Source organism: Pezoporus flaviventris, unplaced genomic scaffold (assembly GCF_033815535.1).
Source record: "Pezoporus flaviventris isolate CSIRO_AGI_PZ_B2104156 unplaced genomic scaffold, CSIRO_AGI_Pfla_v1 ptg000007l, whole genome shotgun sequence".
Classification (NCBI taxonomy): domain Eukaryota; kingdom Metazoa; phylum Chordata; class Aves; order Psittaciformes; family Psittacidae; genus Pezoporus; species Pezoporus flaviventris.
In genome coordinates this window covers 43992080-44013466 of record NW_026892555.1, presented here as the reverse complement: position 1 = coordinate 44013466, position 21387 = coordinate 43992080, and the positions used below count along the sequence as shown (strand labels likewise).

The 21387-nt window shown below is 39.9% G+C and overlaps 1 protein-coding gene across 3 annotated transcripts in view; it reads right to left on the bottom strand.

The window, feature by feature from the left end:
• LOC133266882 (ras-related protein Rab-10-like) overlaps positions 1–9390 on the bottom strand; it is a 31667-nt gene extending 22277 nt beyond the window's left edge. For all 3 annotated transcript variants that reach the window (XM_061448579.1, XM_061448581.1, XM_061448580.1), the window contains exons 1-3: positions 9176–9390; positions 2987–3047; positions 1759–1897 (exon numbers count right to left, since the gene is read on the bottom strand). In XM_061448579.1, coding sequence (XP_061304563.1) covers positions 1759–1897; positions 2987–3047; positions 9176–9344 — 369 coding nt within the window. In that variant the 5' untranslated portion in view covers positions 9345–9390. The remainder of the gene's footprint in view (positions 1–1758; positions 1898–2986; positions 3048–9175) is intronic.
• Positions 9391–21387: the final 11997 nt, after the last annotated feature.

Here is a 21387-nt window from a genome sequence, read left to right as displayed (position 1 = left end):
AATGCATGTATTATCAGATATATGAACATGTGTAATGCATTAATTCATCTGTATACTGAAGCTGTGAAGAGAAAAAATAAAGTTTTTTATGGTTTTACTTTGTGCCTGCTTTCCCAAGACAAACTCTCCTATCAGTCATGTCATATTCCTACCCATTCACAGAGCATTACAAAAAGCTGCCTGACTGTTTACTTGATTTTAATCAAAAGAGAACACTACCTTGCTTGGATTCGTTCACAAGCATACCAACTTATACAAGCATGCTAACTACAAACTTTGAGACTACTGCTCAGGGCAACCACATTGCTCTCTATGGCTTCCCAAGGAGGGGAAGTGTAAAAGGAGGTACTGATCTCTTTTCCCTCGTATCCAGTGACAGGACACGTGGGTATGGCTCAAAGGAGCATCAGGGGAGGTTTTGACTAGACATTAAGAAACACTTATTTACCAGGAGCATGGTCAAACACTGGAACAGGCTTCCTAGAGAGGAGGTCAATGTCCTATGCCTGTTAGTGTTTAAGAGTCATTTAGACAAAGCTCTTAAGAATATGCTTTAACTTTCGTTCAGCCCTGAAGTGGTCAGGCAGCTGGACCAGGTGAACCCTGTAGGTCCTTTCCAGATGAATTATTCTATTCTGAAACTGACCTGCCTCTACCTAACAGAGAAAACATCAAAAGAGACCTAGCAATGAAGACTCAGGGTACAGGGTTACAGACAGCTGAACAATCCAGTGTCTAAGGGCCTGCCCACTCCTCCCTTCCTGGTTCCTTCCTCACATTGTTTGCACATGTTCTTCTGCTGGCCCTCCTGCTCCTACCTGTTTAACTCAGGACAACTCTGATAACTGTTAAACCTTTCTGTGAACCTCTTAAACTCACTGATGGAGCATAAAACTATATAAACTGTTAGTTTCTTACCATGCTATAAAGTTACAGTGAACCTCAGAGGGCTCCAACAAGCTCCAGAAGCAGCACATGGAAGCCAGGAGCAGGAAGGTAGGTGGGAACATATGACCCATCTGGTAGCCATGTGCTGCTGAATCACTTCCTACATCACATGAAAACATGTTTCCGGTTGCAGTAGCACAAGCAGCTGAGCTACAAACAGTTCACTGCCACCAAAACAGAATTTTCTCTTTCTTCCTCCAGTTCTTCACTCTTGAAACCATCCTCTCAAAAGCAATATCCAGAAGGGACAAAGAGGATGTTTGATTTGTTTCTTTTGATTCCTCGGATGAGGTAACTCCACTAAAGTAATGACATTAGGAAAGGGAAATAACTAGCTGTGATATGGAATTCTAACATGGAAGCAAAGTAAAATCTTGGGTTGGACAGGGTCGTGAGCAACCTGGTCTAGTGGGAGGTGTCCATGCCCATGGCAGGGGGTTTGGAACTAGATGATCTCAAAGTTGTTTCCAGCCCAAACTGTTCTATGATTCTGTGATTCACACCAGTGATTAAAGCACCATAACTCTATATGTGCAAAACCAGATTGGAAGCTATGTTTTATTTAAAAGTACTTCAGAAAACACTCCTGCATCAACACAGGCTTCTCCTGGATCAGATACACTGTATTCCAGTTCCAGATAACAGTAATCTTACTGTTATATTGTGCGCTGAGTTAAATGTAAGAAATTCTGGTTAGAAACATGCAGCTCAAAGGACAAGAATAGATCTCGTGCAGTCATTTAAAACATTAACTGCAGTAACTCATTAACCATCTTCCATAAGAGATGAACCACTGTTAGACATATTTACCTCATGTATGTCTCTCATCCAGCTTGTTATACTGTGAAAACTGTCCAAATTTGTGATGTCATATACTAGAACAAAGCCTTGTGCGCCACGAAAATAGCTAGTACTAAGTGTATGGAATCGTTCCTGGCCAGCCGTATCCCTGAAAGAAATTGTAAGATATCACACACACACAAAAAAAACACAGAAAAACAAGGATGATCAAACTGCAGAACTCCCAAGAAAAATCATTTTAAGGAGCATCCTCCAGATTCTGAGTGGCATCCCCTGACATGAAAGGAACAAGATAAGGATGAGAGAGAATCTGGGTGGCAGACGGAGCAGTGAAAGAAATACCCTGGAAATTTATTCTGAATACTACAGCCCTACTAGGGAAGGTAAACCAGAGGTTGAAGACTGAGTGTAACATCACCGCTTCTTCATATACATAATCATTAAGATCAGTACTACTCAGGTGATTTAAAAAAAAATCTCAAGTACAAGCACTGCAGGAGTCAGATGACATCCCACAATCTGACAAACCCTTTGTAAACTGTGACAAAGACAGTAAGCTGGTTTAGACAGAAGTCAGATTTTTTGAAAAAGACATAAAGTACAGGGATGCAGAGATTCCTACACAGAACTGTGCCTTAAGAAAGCTGTAAACAAGTCTCCAAGCCATTGATATTAAAACCTGAGATGGAAAAACTGCAGATCTAATACTGGTCAGATAATTAATGTACAGAGTTACTTCTTGAGAAGTTAAATACTGGTGAATATAAATAACCTTCAGTATTGGATGCCTGGAGAGATGGCTGTCAGTAGCCCTACATAGCTCTCAGAAAAACTTCAAAACCAAAAAACAGAGTGCAGGTTCCCAAAGATTAATCTTACTAACTTTCTCTTGGTGACCCTTTCAAACATGCATTTGATGGGTAATGAAATGTAAAATTTTCTTGCATTGTCACTTCCCTCAGTATTCCTACACAATTAAATATGCTTAGTATGGATCGTAGATATTCATTGCTTGTATGCTGCAAGTTTTATTGTTAAAGCAACCTGACGACAACCCTCTTATTAACTTACATTAGTTACTGCAAAAGATTTGTTCCCCTAGGCCAAATTCTAATCTTAAAATGACCTAGTAGGAACAGCTGCACTTTAGGAAGATACACAATTAAAAGCAGATGAGATTTTTCATGCTGTAATGTAATTTAGTTGGCTCTCATTTGTAATATATATTAAAACTTACCATATTTGAAGTTTCACTCTTGTATCATTAAACGTTACTGCCTTTACTTTAAAATCAATGCCTAGAAGAAAAAGAAAATCTGTAACATTTCTCGTAACAACATGGATTCCCTTTGAAGAGTGTTTCTTAGCTCTAGTTATCATGCAATTTTGAACAGAAAGTGAGAAGGAATTATATCAAACAGAATAACTAGCCAACCATAGACATTCAAAATTCAAGCTGTAAAAGGGAATTACTCAATGGTGAAAACAGATATGTGCCAATACATTACACAAATACAACGCAAAGCAATGCCAATACAAAGCAATGGAGGGGCAGGCCAAAGCAAAGGTGCAGATTCTCTGAAACTACAGGTAGGTATTTCTATGAATAGGCAAGTGACACAACAGCAGTTTCATGGCCTATACACAATAGTACTGGACAAAAATATTGATGATTTCAGTTGTTTCCAGTTTCATCATGACAGTGTGGCAGCTATGAATGGGGAGGTAGAAATGCTTACAAAACTGTTATATGTACAGCACCATTTTTCTGGCCTTACTTCCAAATCCCTAAAAGAAAAAAAAATAAAAATAAAAAAATCTAGAATTACATGAACAGAAGTAGGAATTAGCTGTACTAGTTCAATGTAAAGTCAAACACACACTGGATTTCATTCAAAATGAAGAGGATTGTCTCTACAGCCTTAATCACTGTATATCCCAGATCTAGTGCTAAAATCAAGCATTAGCACTTGAAATTGGTGCAGAATGTTGTCTCTACGTACACTACAGATCTTTCCTCAAAGATACTTTCCTCATAATTTAGAGTGCTGGTACTCCAAATGTGGTAGATGATACCTGGATTTATGATTTGTTGAAGGTCTAATCTTAGTATTGGAATCTTCCAGCCATCAGCTGCTGCCTTAGACTGACACATTTTCTCACAGTTAACCATTTTTTCCCCAATTATTTTATTGCTGAAATTTGAAATCATATTTGATAATTTCTCTGCTCAATTTTTTTCCTTCCAACAATAAGGCTATTTTTGTCAAGTATATTAAGTGAAGGTGACATTGGAATTGCTCCCCGTACTGCACAGTCAAAATTCCCTAAGGTCAAAATACAACTCCTTAACATGACTTCAGAGTGGCTTTTCACCAGTAGCAATGCCATTTGAAAGAACTAAACAGACTGAAAAGGCACAAAAATTGTAAATTAATACCATTGTACTAATTTCTGTAACAATCTGTCTGCCAAATTACTTCATCAAAGGAAAGCATCCATGGCAGTAAACCAAAACTGCAGTAGAGGAAATGCTCCCTTCCTTTTTACTGACAGATGTATTGTGCACAAAACTTTGGCAAGTACACTCTCACATGCATGATTCCAATGCTATTAATATTTTTGTGTGTATGTGGTAAAAGAGTTTAGGTGGATTTTTAAAATTATTATGATGATCATGTCCTTCACTTGATGATTTTTTATTGAAGCTCCAATGGAAAGATGAAATAATATTAATTGATATCTGTAATTAATATTAAACAAAGCTTCCTTGATGGAATTAATAATGTCAGATGGAAATGTAATTTAAGTCAAATTTGCTCACGTAAAGTGGAACTCTAATGTGATGGAAACATTTGCTCCTGAAATTCACATGGTTTGTTTAATTATCTGTATCACTTCCTACAATTGACATTAAAGCAGTTGAGAGAGACAGAGTATGCACTGGGAGGCTGAAATGTCACTTTCAAATGGTGCATTGGGAATATAGTAAAAAGTTACAATCCATCCAGGGATTCCCAGACCTATAGGAAACAGTTCTTAGTTGACATACATTTTAATAATAAATTGCTATAAGCTTTTTTTATTTATAAAAAGGGAAGCAGAGTGCTGAATCAGACTAAAACTTAATCTAAATTAAAATCAGGCTTATTGACTTCTTAAGTCAACTTCAAAATTTATTGACCTAAAAGGCCAATGAATGTTAGTGAAAAACAGAAGTCAATATGTTCTGCATGCATGAATTGTTCATGTCTTTATATGAAATTTCCAGCAAACTTAGCAAATTGGAAAGACAGAAAAGAAAAATTAGAAATATAATGCCAAAGACAGCTCACAGATTTCAGATGCTTTTAAGCCCATGTATTACACAACATGATCAACATAACAAAGCAAGCATTGATTATTGCTCTTGACATGTTATTTGACTGCAACAGCTTGTACTTGCTTCTTTTAAGCTGTCAGATAAAACCAAACAGTGGTAAGACGGGTATAAGTTCAAATTCTAATTGTTATTTCCAAGTCTTAAAGCCACAAGATTAATTTCCTTTATTTATATTCCAAACAATAAATATACCCATATTAGGACTAGTGCACCTAAAAAGTACCAAAACAGTCAGTCACAGGGGAATTCAGCTGTGAATTGCCCCTCTCTTTCCTCAATATCTATAAAATAGTATTTGGCCAGCTGCAAAAGTCCTTCGAGAAGGCCTAGAAAATTACAACATGCTTTTCATCCCAGTACAGCTGGCAAGTTACTGACATAAAAGGCCCAAAAAACCCACTATGTTTATCCAGTGAAAATGTGAGTTTGAGCAGCTTGGCAGGATGCAAAAGTGACAGCATGAACAGAGAGGGGTACATGCGCAGGTGTAGTTCTACCTAGCCTATTTACTGTCACACAGCCGAAACCAGGACAGTCTTCAACTCTACAAGGAAGGAAGCAGTTGGTATCACTCCTGCACCTGAGCTAGACAAGTGCCCAGAGAGATGTTGCGGGTCGAGTTTCCACCGTGTGAGGCCTACCTGTACTTAATGCTTACTAGCTATTGGTGCATTACTTGAATCCTCCTGCATATGCCAAAGCATATCTGAAGCACAATGGCATCTAAGCAGTCAGGAGTACTGATAATTACTGTTGTGGTGAAAAAAAGCAATTCACGGCTTCAGATAGCTTGCTAAGAAAGTAAGAGTGACAAAAAAAAAACAGCCTTGTAAAAAAAAAACAACAAATAAAATTAAGATGCAGACTACTACTAATGTTGTTAACCCAACAGGACATGTTTACTGTCAACTGGAATAATTTTTATTGATTAACTCTACTTTATTTCCTTCTAAAGTGAGTATCAGGGAATCTTGTTCTGAATAAATATATATTTTTTGAGTAATTTTTTTTTTTAGGGAAAAAAATAATCAAAATAATATTTTCATTTTTTTTAAATCCTGAAGTGGGAGTTGTAGCACTTCCAACTATGACAGATTTGGGAGGACTCGCACCTCTACAGAAATGTTTCTCTCAGAAAACATGAATGTTGTGGGACCCCACTGTAATACAGTAAAATAACCACCTCGCATCCTGGCAGATCACAGTCCTGCTCACTCGCATACAAATGGGGGGGGTGGGGGGTGGGGGTGTGTGTCATAAACATTCTCTATGGCTTTATACGCAATGCCATTGTTTAAACAAAAACATTTATTCTTTATAGTCTATTCATAATACAATGCATTTGACTTCTGATGCATGTAAGTTTTATTAGAAAACTATATCTACTTATAATTTACTCAAACTGCATAATTGCAAAGGAGGAAGGGCACACAGCCTTGAGTGTTTAAGTGCTGCGTAAGGAGCTTTCAATGAAAATTTACTGTGGAGGCTTTTCTTTTTTTTTAAACTAACTACAAAATACATTATTTTATAAAAGTCCACCACTACAGAAGCCTATTACAAAATGTTTGCTTGGGTTTGGGTTTGGGTTTGGGTTTGGGTTTGGGTTTGGGTTCCCCCCCCCCCCCCCCCCCCCCGCAATAACGCTCGTATTTTTCCCAGTAACACAAAACTGATTCATGATGAGACAGAAATGAGACTTCCAAAAACCTTTTAACTTCTGTGCCTACCGCCCTTTGCCACTAAGGAAGGCACATGATTTTGTCAGGGAACTCAGATGGCTGAAAGACTGAACAGCCTAGATAATCTTTCCTCTACTCAAATCACCATTTCAGCTGGACAGGTAGGGTGAAAAATCAATTAGCATCAGATGAACTGCATGAATAGGCTGCATGACAGATAGAGATCATATGACTGAGCTTGTACGAAATAAAAAGGCGTCCAGATGAAATCAGTTATTTGGTTTGATGGTGTCAACACAAAGGGAGAAGACATCATGAACAGAAAAACTATTGCATTTCCTTTACACCGTTCTGAGCCACGACCAAAAAGCCATGCTCTCAGTTGTAGCTGTCTTCATGAAAAAGAAACTTCCACTTCCAATATTACTCTTTTGTAAGCCACCACTCACACTCCCATTTGTTTCAAAAGTTTAAGCTCTAATATACCTCCTCAGAGGGAATTAAATAGAACACGATACTTCAGAAATAACTTTAAAATCACATCAGGTTACAAATACCACATATATATGATAAATTTACATTTCAGTTAAACATTTGTTTAAAAAGTTTTAAATCTCATGAGAACAGGATTCAGGAACAGTAATAAAATTAGTAATATTATTAAGTCCATAACTGTCACAAAGCTCTTCTATCCAAACTTAAACTATTTCAACCCACAAATTGGAAAATGTATTTTTAATATCACCACCATACAAGAGTTTTTGACTCTGCAGTGGACTGAATTAAGAGTAAATGAAATTGTGTCTCAAAATAATAACTTCATGGTCAGAAATCTATATTCCAATATGAAACACATCAACAAAGCTGATATTTATTTTCATGGCAATTCTTTGGGACTCCTTGCTAAGCCTGGTAACAAGTTGCCTGTTGTAAGGATCAATTTCATTACTGTAATGCTAGTAGAGTTCTTCATTTTTTGTTTGTGTTGGTTTCAGAGCTGCTTTGCAAGAGTGGGTAAGAAAATACAAAGTGGTTTAAGTTCAGCCGTTCTAATGTGAGTAGGTCAAGTCACCTTACTTACAGTAAGTATTCCCTGGACCAACTACTACCTGTTATTTACCAACTCATCTCACACTGAAAAATAAAAAAACAGGACCATGCATATTCCAAATGCAAAAACACACAATTTCTTGTGCATACTTTAACTTCCTCTTCAAGAGCACAGAAAAAAAAAAAACAAAAAACTCTTACAGACACAGAAACTTCTAAAACTGAAAATTTCCCAACCAGAAATTGAGGAAAACACCATCCCTGGAAGTGTTCAAAACCCATGTAGATGAGGCCCTAAGTGATAAGGTTTAGCGGTGGTCTTTTGCAGTCCTGGGGCAATGGCTGGACTTCATGATCTCAAAGGTCTTTTCCAACCTAGGTGATTCTATGATTCTATGAAATCTCCACAGCAAATCAAAGCAGTGCACCCACATTATATGTTTTCACCATATGGATAGTCAACTTGCCATTCCCCAGGGCACCACGGGGCTGTCACACCGTGACAATGGGGGCTCCCCATCATTCCCCACCTGCAGAAGTGCCCGGGAGGCAGCACAGCAGGGCAGCAAAACCACCTTGGTCTGGCAGAGTTAGTGATGTCCATCACAGCAACGGACCTGCTTTAATAATCACTTACATGACTATCTACAGTAGAATGTATCTTGATTTTATAACCTTAAAATTATCAGCACAAAGTTAAATCCTTTTCTGGTATGAAAGATGAAGGAACTGGTCATTTTACTGATGTCTAGCAACCCTCTAAAGTAGATAACGTATCCTCTGCACCCAGACTGGTGTATAGCAACAGGGCCTCTGTCTGGAGTTGTAGGCAGTAAGAAGTAAGAAACAAGTTGTTGCCGTAAGTTTAAGAGTAGGTTCCGAATGCCCCAGACCAACAGCCTGCACAGAACGGTTCTGGAGCCAGGATGACATCTTTCCTGACACGCTGTCAAACCTCTACAAAGGTTTACTCCGCTAGACGTGGCTGGACACATGCGATAGATAAGAGGGAGATCTGACACCTCGGACACAGTCAGCGCCGGGCAGGCTCTGTTTGAAAGGGCCCGCGGCCGTGAGGCGCTCCCGGGGAGGGAACGGCTACTCAGAGGGCGGGTGCGAGGCGGGCGCCCAGGCGTCCGCTGGCCCGCTGGGACACACGCCAGCCCCTCAGGGCGACAGCGAGCGCTGCCGTGCCCACAGCCACACGGCGGGGCTGCTGGGCCGTGCGGCGGGCTGGCGGGCACCAAGGGACGCGGGAGAGCGCCGGCAGAGCCGGTAATCCTGACGCCGTCGCCGGCCCGCGGTCACTCACCGATCGTGGCCAAGTAGGAGGAGGTGGGGGCGCCGGCGGGCGGCGAGCTGGGCTCCGTGTACCTCCGCACGATGGAGGTCTTCCCCACGCAGGACTCCCCGGCCATCACGATTTTCACCAGCAGCGGCTGCGACAGCTGCCCCGCACCGCCCTGCCACTGCCCCGCCATGGAGAGCCCCGAGTGGCTACCGGACCGGGCCGGGCCGGCCGAGGCCAAGCCGATTCTGGGCGGGGCTGGGGCCGCCCGCTGAGAGGTTGCGGGCACCGCCCCCGCTTGCGGGTGTGTGGGCGAGGGAGCCGCGCGCCATCTCCGCTGGCGATTGCGGGGCCGCCAACCGCCGCCCGGCATAGGTGGGCCGGGCCGCCGGGAGCGGCGGATGCCGCTGTGGCGTGCGGAGCTGCGGGGCGTGGGGGCGCGGGCCTCAGTCGGCTTTTAAACCGGCTTGGAAGAATAAAGCATGTGTCTGCTTTTGGGTTTGCTATCTGGCTGCATGTTGCTGTCGTTACGGCAACCAGAAATCTGTTCACGTTACAGAAAATACAAAACTGGCCAAGCTCGAAATTATTTAATTCCCATGTTTGCTAAAAAGGTAATAACCGAGACCAAAACGGTCAGTGTGGGGTTAATGCTGTGCTGTAAGACGGCGGTGCTGTGGCTTGCCCCAGTCCCAGAGCTGCCACCGGGGCCAGGCCCGTTGTGCTGATACCCCTGGACTGAGCTTCCCAATCATCTCCACACTTCACCTTCCCTCTCCCTCAGCTACCAACGGCTATGGTTTGGTGACAGACACTTCAGGTGACAGACACTTGAGTCCATCCCCACTGCAGACTGTGCAGCAGAGCCGTGTTAGACCTCTTACAGATCCTGTGCAGGCTTCCATGCGCTGTGCCTCATCTGCTGTCCTGAATTAGGATTGTGAAATTATGCAACTATGCACTCTTTTTTCATGAAGCTCCATCACCGAGGGGGAAAGGGGGAACTTTCACAACCCCCATAACACTTCCCCCTGTGAAGTACAGAAACAAACATTCTGGTTTCTCATTATTTCCTAATGTTAGAGACAGAGGAAATAGGTTTTAAGAATTTCCCCTTTTTCACTTCTGATTTGTTCTCATTTGACAGTCACCATTACCCATAACATACAAACAATGTATATCCAGTGTAGGCTTGTTGCATGAACAGCTGGATGTTTTTACCAGAACCCACACTGTCCAAGTTATACAGCCTTCGGGCATTTGCCAATGCGCACATCGAGCTCTTCCACTGTCATAAATTTGGGAAGGGGATATATTTGAATTAAAAGTGCTTATAGGCATTTAGAAATATTTGTGTCTATCTAGGCCTGTAATGACTCCCCAAAGGTTTTTGACATTTTCATCTTCAACCCTTCAAGCAATTCCTCAATCAACTCATGCAGCACAGAGCAGTTGATGTAACATACTCACTTTTTGTGGAGGACAACTTGTGAGTTCTACCTAGCACAACTCAGGATATTCTCTTATCAAAGGACAAGTATTATTTCAGGCTTATCTCCCTATCACCCCACTCTGAACCACACACCAACCTGCCTTGACTTGCCAGAGCTGGACTGGTTAGCCACAAACCTTAGGACTTTGTGGTAAGAGATCTTCAAAGGGTGACAACAACTTGTTCCTCAATCACTGCAGTTTTCTTAATTGCTAGAACAATAAGAATTTCTGTTACAAGCTGGAAAATAGCCAGTAAGAAATGACCGACAAAATCAGCTGCTGAGTTAGCTGGTTCTTTAAGGAGTGACCTCTGAGATGTGGCTGTGTAAAAAACCCGATACTACTGAAGAAGGTGTCAGTCAAAGTGTTTCCATTAGGGACAGAGAAAGGCTGTGCCTTGATGGGACTGGATACATTCTTGAATGCCTGTTGATGGGAGAAGCTGACCCTACAGGACATTGCAGTTGACGCTTTATCAAATCATTTGGGAAGCCTGTCCTGTACAGTAAAACTGCAGGCATGTAGCTTGTTTCATTTAACAAAGCAAAGGCTAGGAGGGAATATGGTTACTCTCTGTCAGAGATTAAATGATAAGGAGGTAAAACAGGCTGCTTAAACAAAAAGTTAATAGCATGAATAGCTGTACACTGACCATGAATATGGCCAAGCTAAACATTGTGAGGTTTCTAGTGATATTTCAGAAAATTCCTAGAATTGAAGTAATTGTGAGAAAATTCTTAATAAAGGCAGAACAAGATGAATTTGTCAGGGAGTCTGTAACCCCCTGCAATGGGGAAGGATTGGACTTCATAATCCAGAACACTTCCTATGAGAAACATCCCCTGCCATCTCAGCAGCCCTGTGAAGTTCTGCTTCCCCATGCAGAAATTTGAAGTTACCCTTGAAATTATCATTACCATTTGAAGTTATCCCAGATCTGAGTGATGATGGGGTGCATCTTCTGGTAGTTCTCATGGATTGGAGGCGATGATGCGTATGGGGAATCTATAACATTTAGGGACAATCTGCAGCAATGGAGGGGTGCCTTCAGCCAGCTGTGCATCAGTTCTGCTCTGATCCCTCTGTGTAACTGTAGGAGCGAGGATAAGGCTGGTGCTACGTACTGTAGATGGATGCTGTAGCACAGGTTTGGCAGACACGTGCAAGTGGGCAGCACGTTGATTTCTAGATCTACCGCAAGACTTTGTCTTTGTTGTAGAGCCCTCACCCATTCTCTGCTCTGAAGCTATTCGTCACAGAATAGCTTTCTTCAAATGAGGGCAACACTGCAGCTGCCTGCAGCAGTTAGATTTAGGTGGCAGCCTGGAATGATGGTATTAGCAATGATGCTACATTAGCTCAGTCTTTGCCCTCTGTTTATTTAAAATTAACGGGCTCTCCAAAGTATTTTGTACATTTGAATGTTGATTTATGAGCAATACACAAGGCAGGATTCTAGCTAATATCTTAATGAAACTGTAAATGCTCAAGGTTACTGCAGCTGTCAGTGAGTCACTTTCCTCATATTCCTATCCACAAGGGGACAGTCTTTCCATCTCTTACCACTGGCCAAAACTATTTAAAAGTTAGCTCCTTGAAAAGCCACCATTCAATGACTGAAATTTAGTTTTTCTTAAAAATACATGTTTCGTGCTTCATAAAAAGCTTACAGATCTTTTTCAACTATTTGTTACTGTATTTATAAAGCTAATCATAAGCAAAGTTAGTTTAATTAAGCTAATGACTTGAAAATGACTGTGCAGCTACAAGACAATCAGTGCAAAGCACAAAACAAAGTCTGTGTGATGCTTATTGAGATATCCTTGGAAAAGAATGTCTTTCTCTCACGTTCAAAGTTTTGGTTGCTTACTTCCATTTCTTTGACTCTGTCTTTCCAATAACATGATAAATAACAATAATAATAATGACATTTTTTATTAACATTGTATGGGAGACTTTTCATTTTCACACAGAGAAATGACTACAATTATTATAGTTTTAATTTTATAAAGTGTTGGGTTATTACAGCATCACATTCATTTTCATTGAATACTTCTAAATGTTTAGGGTTACTTTTATAGCTATGATACTCAGGTTTTTGCTTCTTATCTGAAATGTTCTGTTTAGAAATAACTTTAATGCAAAATACGCAGCATAATCTTGACACTAAGCCTGCCTTGCACATTCTTACAAGCAACTATTATTAAAAAAAAAAAGAAAAACAAAAAAATAACAGTTAAAGAGATGAACATGAGATGAACATAAGGTGAACATAAACCAAGGATGAAGAAACAGCAGTGTTCAAGTACAGCCCTGTTTCTGAAACATATAGTACCTTTATTTCATTAAGGAGGCTAGAACCACCTTAATAAAATAAAGCTTACAGAATATCACAGTAGTTCAGTGTATTCCCATTTGAAATTATTTTAATGGAATATTAGAATACTAGTGCAATTACAGATATTAGCAGCATATCCTGCAAGTTTTCCTGAGCTGAAAGTATAAGCTGAAAATGGTAGTAAGAAGAAAAGGTGAGGTTTAATTTGGATTTTAAATCTTCAGCACTAAGTCACTGCTTCTGTCAAGATTGCTCACTGAATAGATTTTAAGTGACCAAAGTGAAACTCTTCACTTTCATTAGTGTTAAGATAAAACCATTTCTGAGTGGACGAAAGTGAGGTAAATTACTCATGACAGGCAAAACAGGGTTCACTAATCCTTAAATGAAATTTCTGGGCCAACTGTAAAGTATTTCAGTTATTTAAAAGATAGGATTTACTATTAAACTGGAATATAATTTTCAAGATATCATCAGAGAACAGGGCACTTCTCTGAGTCAGTATGACTCAAATGTGGGGTTACTGATGAAAACTGTTGGAAAGCGATTGTGATGAAGCACCCATTGTTTATAGCTGCTTGTGACCTGGTTCAGGGCTGTAGGGGATTTTGATTTTATTTTTCTTAATAATAGAAGTCATCATTACTTACTGGGTTAGGTTATTATCTTCAGTTAGAATATCCTTTGATACCACCAGATTCAAATACACGTTTCTGACCTACTGATAAGGAAGACATATTAGCAGAACAGAGTTAGTCCAAGCCTTACACCAGGGCTTCAAAACCTTAGAATTTAGTTGATCAGAAAACCAAGTGTTTCCTTCAGCCCTGTCTTAGCATTGCTCTTGTACCCACAGAAGCTATGAATATGTAGTAATTTGCTAGTAAAATTTTGTCACTCAGCAACTTCAAGAACATTTCTAAAAAACAGAAATATTAGAATTCCTATATCAGTAAAGGTAGTCATCTGCAGCTCCTTTTGCAAAGTATGATTTTTTTGTGAATCTGGAGCAGCAGAAGAAATAGATGTTTTAGTAAGAGACCATACTGATTGCCATTTGTGTAGTTAATAAAATTCTAATTATATCTGAAATTTGCTCAGAAAAAAATCACAACATTTATGGCAGGGTCGCAAATGTTAATTTTTCCCTTTACCTTGACCCTGCCTCATGTCTACTACTGAAATACCAGAACACTGTAAACGTAAACAAATTTCTGGAAAACCAAACTTTTGACCAGTCCTAGTATCTGAGTGATCTGCTGCTGTCAGTCACTTACTGTCAGCCTTGATCACTGAACAGCCTGAGAAGTACTAGCTTTAAATACACTCACTCCCCCGGAGTGTCTACCCTGTTACTCAAACTGCTTTCTTTGGGTTGCGGCTTAATTATCTCTTCAAGATTTTCAAAATTGTTATTCAGTGTTGCATTTATAAATTAATATACAGGAACCTAAAAAATTATCTAGCTGCACAAATGCTAAATGGAAACTGCTGGACCCTCAGAAATTTAGTAATTAATTTTGTTGCCTACATATAGCCTTAGAAAATTAGTTATTAGAGGACGATTCTTTTAAAGATTCATTTACCCTCCAGATAGTTCATAAAGATTACTCTAATGTGTTTCTATCAGATGATAGAAATGTTTGAAATATTTTATGCACTAGGATGCCAGTTGTTATCTGCATGGAGGTGAGCAATGGGATTACGTCTTTGGAAAGATGGTTACTCACCATGGGGAGTGAACTCCTTCAGCAGACACTGTGCAGCCTTGGTAAACACCTCCAGTTGCACACTTGGGAGCTTCCACACCACCCAAAAGTGTTTAAAATGTCTCAAACACTACGTATACCTTTCATTTATATTTGCATTTTTTGCCATTCAAAAGCCAACAGAATGCACATAAACCCACAAAAAATGAAGAGAGCATAATCTAAGGTGCTTCCTGTCTAAGCGGTGAGTTACTCTGGGAGAAAAGAAAATCAGGTTTGCTATGACTTGACTTCTTCAAAACTAGGTTTTCACCTCTGTGAGTTTACTAAAAAAAATACTTATCCCAGTCTTTTTGGTGTTGACATGAGGCCACATGTCTATAATTTCACAATTACAATCTTATCCTTTTTTTTTTAGCTATATGCTTTGCCAATCGACGGGGTACAAGTTAGCAACTTCTGTTTTTTCTAAGTTTCCTGGAAGTTTGTCAGGTTGTTCTTCCTATGATCTTCAGTCTCTTCTCTAAATTTAATAAAAATTAAGTGGTTTGTTACGAATTACCAACTAAGCATTTTGTGACTGCAACAAAATTTGAAAGAATGCTGCAGTAAGAATAGGATTTATTTGGAACAACCAAACCTGAAAAATTGCATGGGTGATAGTTTGGTGGGAGAAAGCTTCTTTTCAGAGAAAAATGCTAAAATGATTTTTCTGTATTTTTTGTGTATTTCTGGGATTATATTCACCTTACAAATTATTACTCAAATAAGGAAACTGCTGTGAGAGAGAAGACAATTATCTATTACTGGTGCAACTGTGTGTTACCGTGAAACATTGCGAAAAAGGGAATTAAGTTTTTAAAAGAACATATATAGGAGTATCATAGTCCTGATTATATTGATAACAGTTACATAAATTATACTGGCTCAAAACAAGGGAAGGATCAAGCATTATATTCCTAGCAGAAACATTGCTGCAAACTTTAGAAAATATTACTTATTTCAAAGGCAAATGCATCTGTGTAGATGAAACAGTTCATTGCAGGGGATTCAGGCTAGCTCTGCAAAAGGCATGCAGAGCACATATTATTTCCTTTGTGTTGAGGTTGTGCTCAGCTTGACAAGAAAAAAATTAACACTTCTCAGGATTTAGATAGTTGATGGGTTGAGAGGCAGAAACAAGGAGCCATGGTGTATAGAAGACACAACCCCACTGTGTGTATGCATACTGTGTGGAAAAATGGTGCAGTTCAGCATCAGGCGAAGCACAGTGGCATTATCCAGGCACAGAGCAACAGTATGAGGGATGCTGGGGAGAGGAGAGCTCAAGGGAGCAGGAGGCAGGAATAGACCTTTTTTTAAAAAAAAGATAGACCTTTTTTTTTGCCATGGGCTAGTTCAGAGGGGCAAGTGAGTGTTACTAAAAAATCCATGTGCTATTAACACAGCTCTTTGGCCATAGTGAAAGCAATAATTATTTTAGGAGAGATTCAGTAGTCAGTGGCTTAATGAACTGGAGAAGGTAGAGTACGGTTAGCAGTGGTGGGAAGGGCTGTGAGAACAGGGCAGGTGAGAGACACCAACTGGTCTGCCATGGCAAAGTCAAGAAATCAAAGCCAATAAATTGGGGAAAACAAGTTCTCAATATATTTGAATGAGGCAGTGTGGTGGTCACAGTACATGTGCTTATTCTGATTTTTCTTAATATCTGTAATGTCAGGAGCAATGTAGATTGAGGGGGCTGATTGATCTCCAAATCAGGGGGACAGAGTAGGAAATTAGAGCAGATGTGGAGGTGAAGGACTGAATTCATCCTCACTGGGGCCTAGAAGCACTATTTATGGGAATGATTTCCTACAGCAGTCTTAGAAGATCAAAATGAAGTATGTGGCTTAGGGAGATCACATACCAAAGGACACGTGGCCATGACAGATAGGTTTGATGCGAAGCCTTTATGTACTCTTCACACACTTTTTTTTACCTAATAATGGCAGAAAAAGAGGAAACCATGCAAGCAGTCTGCTTATAGATGATCCTGAGAACACACAGACTACATCTCTATCACCTTCAGTAGAAATGCCCATATTTCAGTTCAAATTCACCACGCAAAGCTGCTGGAGGAGCTCACCACCCCTGGCCATCACTCTTGGCTTGCTCCTCTCCGTGTGTCCTGCCACATCAGGTCCTCTGACCTTCAGATCTGCTGGATCCATCTCCAGTCCCCAGTGGTCATGGGTCACAAAGCTGGGAATGGGCTGGGTGCACTAAGAGCTGAGGGCTTTGTGCACCCCTTTTTTAAAGGCTCTTACAATTTTAAGTCACTTCCTCAAATAGCCCTCATTGTCTTGGTGTGTGCAGGTTATCTGAATGACTGTCTGGAGCAGGGAATAGTTTTTAATACATTTTTCAGTGACTGTTTTCTGATTTAATGGAGGTTGCTGGTTTTAGACTTGTTTGCACCAGTCTGACTGTATTTTCTTATGTATCAAAAGCATGCAGAGGTTGCAGATAGACCTTTTTTTAATGTATCATAAATCTATTTAAGTGAATAAATAAATAAACAATGCCACAATGGAGTAAGTATGAACGATTGCATTGACAATATTAGAGGTAGAATTATTTTGGAAGTGCCACTATCAAATCATCTGTGAAAATGCCATATAGGCCCATGCACACACATAACCCACAGATAGTATGTTTTCCTTCAGATAAATGCCAAAACTGCAGGCGTCCATTTTCATTTAAGTACTTGACATATTCTTCAAATCCACAGTGCACTTGGCAGATACCAGAGCATCTTCCATCAATCCTTAAAAGATTTAAATAGAATTTTATTTATATTTAGCATTCTGAAAGCACAAAAGAAAATAATAAGAGTATTCAGTGCCTAGATCCTATAACCTTCTTCCTGGAAAAGACTGCTACAAGAATAAGGCTAAATCAGCAGTGGCTTAATCTGTTATAGATAATATAATTTATGTTGCTATGTATCATGTTAACGACTCTAAAACAATGTGCACATTATTTTATTTTTTTTCCTTTGCAATTTGGGCTTCTCAGAATAAGAGATGCAGAGACAAGGATAACCTATGTTTTCCATGAGAGATTCATGGAAACTGAAAAATAAGGTCTTTTAATAGTTCATGATAACTGTTTTTCTTGGCTTAAGTGTAGGTTTTAAAAAATGGTGCTCATTGTTTTGCTTGTAGTTCTTTCATGCATGGACAATCAAGCTGATGATGCATTTTCTTCAAGTGAATTTTCCAATTGAAAAAGTGCTCTTGAGTAGTTTAAGTGCTATGAATCACCAAAAACTCATCTAAGTCCCATAAAAGCACTGGCTGCAGAAAGCAGCCCTGGAAAGAAGACACTGGGATTGTACTGCATGATTCAGCTGAACGGAAGTATACTTTGTCAACACAGAAGAAGATGAAGAACCCAACCATTCTGTAAGGATGAAATTATAATCTGCTAGAAACAGAAATTAACTCTGCTCCAGCCCCCCGTTATATCCCTCAGTTGTTCCTCACTGGGCTGAAGCAGAGATTTTAGATGTGAGAACTTCAACCCTTGAAACATGGGATTTTTGTGGGATGTGTTTCATTCCTCATCTCATTCTCCACTTTTTATTTCAGTATTTTCTCCCTTTCTTCCTAGTTTCCCTTGGCTTAGTCTGACTGTTGGAAGTTCTGTTTTTCCTGTTATCACTGCCTGCACCCTTTGGACAACCTTTGTCTCTGGGACACTGTCTTGTTAGCATGAACAAATGCAATCTATTTATTTCTTATATAATAACATCTCCACTGAAACAACTTTGAGTCATAAGTATTCATCAGGGAGATATTAGTGATTTTTAATTTGTCATTCAGTTCTTATGTAGTTTTTATTTAAGGCTACCTTTGAAAGCAGATAAAACTGTTCACTAAATCATAGCATTCAAGCTTTTAAAAATTGTAAAATATTTAATAATAATTTCAAAATGTTAAGCTATTGCCCTGGTATTTTTCTTAATTTATGACATAACTTAAGCTTACAAGTTTATCAAAGTTATTTAAATATGATGAGAGTTTAAAAAATATTAATGTAGCTTTCTGTATCTTGGATAACAATGTATTGCCTCAAGTAAGCAATGCAAGTGTAGGGATTTTCCTTGTGTTTGGAATATCTGTCAAGATCAAAAGCCTTGTGGCCTGGATTGGATCACAGATGGGCAGAGAGGATCACAGGTTTCTGTTTCAAGGCATCTTTTCCGCTTGCTGCCACTTACTCAGCTGTAGATTAGCTGCAGCTGGAGGCTGGGGTGGTAAGTGGCTTCCATCTTGCCTTGGTGAAAGAAAATACTTTTGCCCACATTAATCCATAGAAAACATTTTCATTTTGATTCTTTTTCCAGCATACTTTGTGTACCAGTTAAGATGTTCAACACGAGCTAGGGGTGCTTGCATGAGTGGTCTGGATGCCGGAATGAGGAAACACAGCTGAGGCCTGGCCATCAGCTCTGACAGGCTGCCCGTTGATGCAAAGTGCCATCAGTTCAGGTACTGCTCCTTGGGAATCTGGAGCAAGAGTGCCTGAAAAGTGCCTTTAGGGTGGAAGATACCTGAGAAAATTTGATGACATTGAAAATCTATCCCAGGTTTTATTTTTTGATGATGTCATTGATTCACCAGCTGGTTTGCCTTACTTTGGGGATTAGCATTCTTATGTTGTTCTTTGAAATAAAACACTTTGTGAAGGTGAAATGTAATTAAGTAGCCCACACCCTCTGATGAGCTATTAGAACAGTAACTGTAGAACAAGTAGGAATAAATATATTGTCTTTTGGCCTCTACAGCTTCCTAAGCAACATCGGTGATATTGTCCCCCCTAAAAAAAAAAGTTAAATAATCCTGGGGAAGGTGTGGAAAGATGGGAAGCTGTACAAACATGAGTGCTTAGTACCCAGTGAAAAGAGACAACACAGAATGCAGTTGTGCCACAAAGGTATGAAATGAACAGTGCTCAATTCTAACTCAGCTTAATCCTCTTGAAGAAATATGACCCTCAATTAAAAGCTCTGTTTTAAATCAAGAACATTGTCTTTGATTTACAGTTAAACCAAACTTCCATCCAGGTCCACACACACACACACAAAGGTGAGAGAGCACTTGGGCACATCATTTGAAATCCTGATCAAACTATTGAATGTCATTTGGAGGGATGGTGAAAAAATGTTAAGAAAGGCCCACACTCCTGCAGTGGGGCACACAGGTTGTACACCTGCCTGACAAACTCACTTTCCCTTCTAAGATACAGCAAATAATTAGTTTTGCATGTTGAAAATGTGTCTGTTCACAGTTTGACTGGAAACTTGACACTGCCACAGAATAATCCAACAGTATGAAATGGGCACTTTCTCAGGGAATACCGTTCTGCTCAGTATTATTATTGTTAACATTCACTGGATAGTTGTATACCAGAAATTTCTAAGCTACTTGTAGGGTTTTTTAAAGGAGTATGACCGAGGGAGCTGATGATGTGATGCCTAGTCAGACACACAGCTTCCATTTTCCCCATATGCAGCTCTGTACAGATCTGTTCACCCCGTTTTCACAGCTGCCTCATCTGTCATCTCCCACACCTTTCCTGGGCTTTCCACCCTGCTTATATCTCCAACACTGTGCTTTGTGAGGCGCTGGCAGGACCTGGTGTAGTGGAAGGACCAAAGAGGTGAGAGAAGCCAGGATGAGGGGGACAGGAGCTGGTCAGCTGATGATAGAAAATTGAAGCAGGCTGTGAAACTTGACTGTTCTGTCTGTCCTTTACAGTCTACAATTGCTTGTGCTATACTATGGGCATGACTTTTCTTAAACCAAAATCTGAGAAATGACCTACCTCAAAGATGGCTTTGTTTGAAATTTGGAATTTCTGGTTATTTACCTTGAGGGACAAAATTACCCTGGGCTCCTGCAGGCTAACCAATGCAGAGATGACAAGTTGACAGCAGTGCTATGGCTGTGGAGACTGAAGCAGCTGCGGCTGTAGTTTATCCACAAGCGTGAGCATCAATATTTTCTCGGAAATAAGGTTAGTTAGCACTGAGGGAGTGCTCCAAAGCTCTTCTGAAGCCATTGATCACGCACGTTACAAAGCACATAGGAGTGTGTCAGCTTAAGAGTGCTTCTTGATGACCTCTGAAGTTGACCAAATCTCACCCTCAGAAGAAGATAGAGATGAAAACAAGTAATGAAACGTGTGGCAGATAAGTTACATGGGATAAGCCTGGAAAGTGATAAACCTAATGCTTATCTTTAGAAAGCAGGGAAAGGAAGAGCCAGAAACTCATGGAACAAATAAACTAGCTGCAGGGACAAATCGGATTTGTCAAGTACAAATTGTATTAAACCAGTGTAATTTACTTCTATGACAGGATAACAGGCCTTGTGGATTAGGGAAGAAGGAAAGGAAGTAAGGGAAATACTGTCTGCATATGTCAGTCCAAAACCACTTCAAAAGAAAAAAGGAAATAATTAGTGGATTGCTGTCACACTGGAGCATGTTTCAAGGGGGAATGTCCCAGAGGTCTCTCATGGTAATACTGGGTTTTGAATGTTCATTCAGAGTAAATTTCAGTAACAACATTGCTGATGAAATAAAAAGCATATCTGTTAAATTTGCAGAAGACACAAAGCTGAGAGAGCTGCAAACACTTTGAA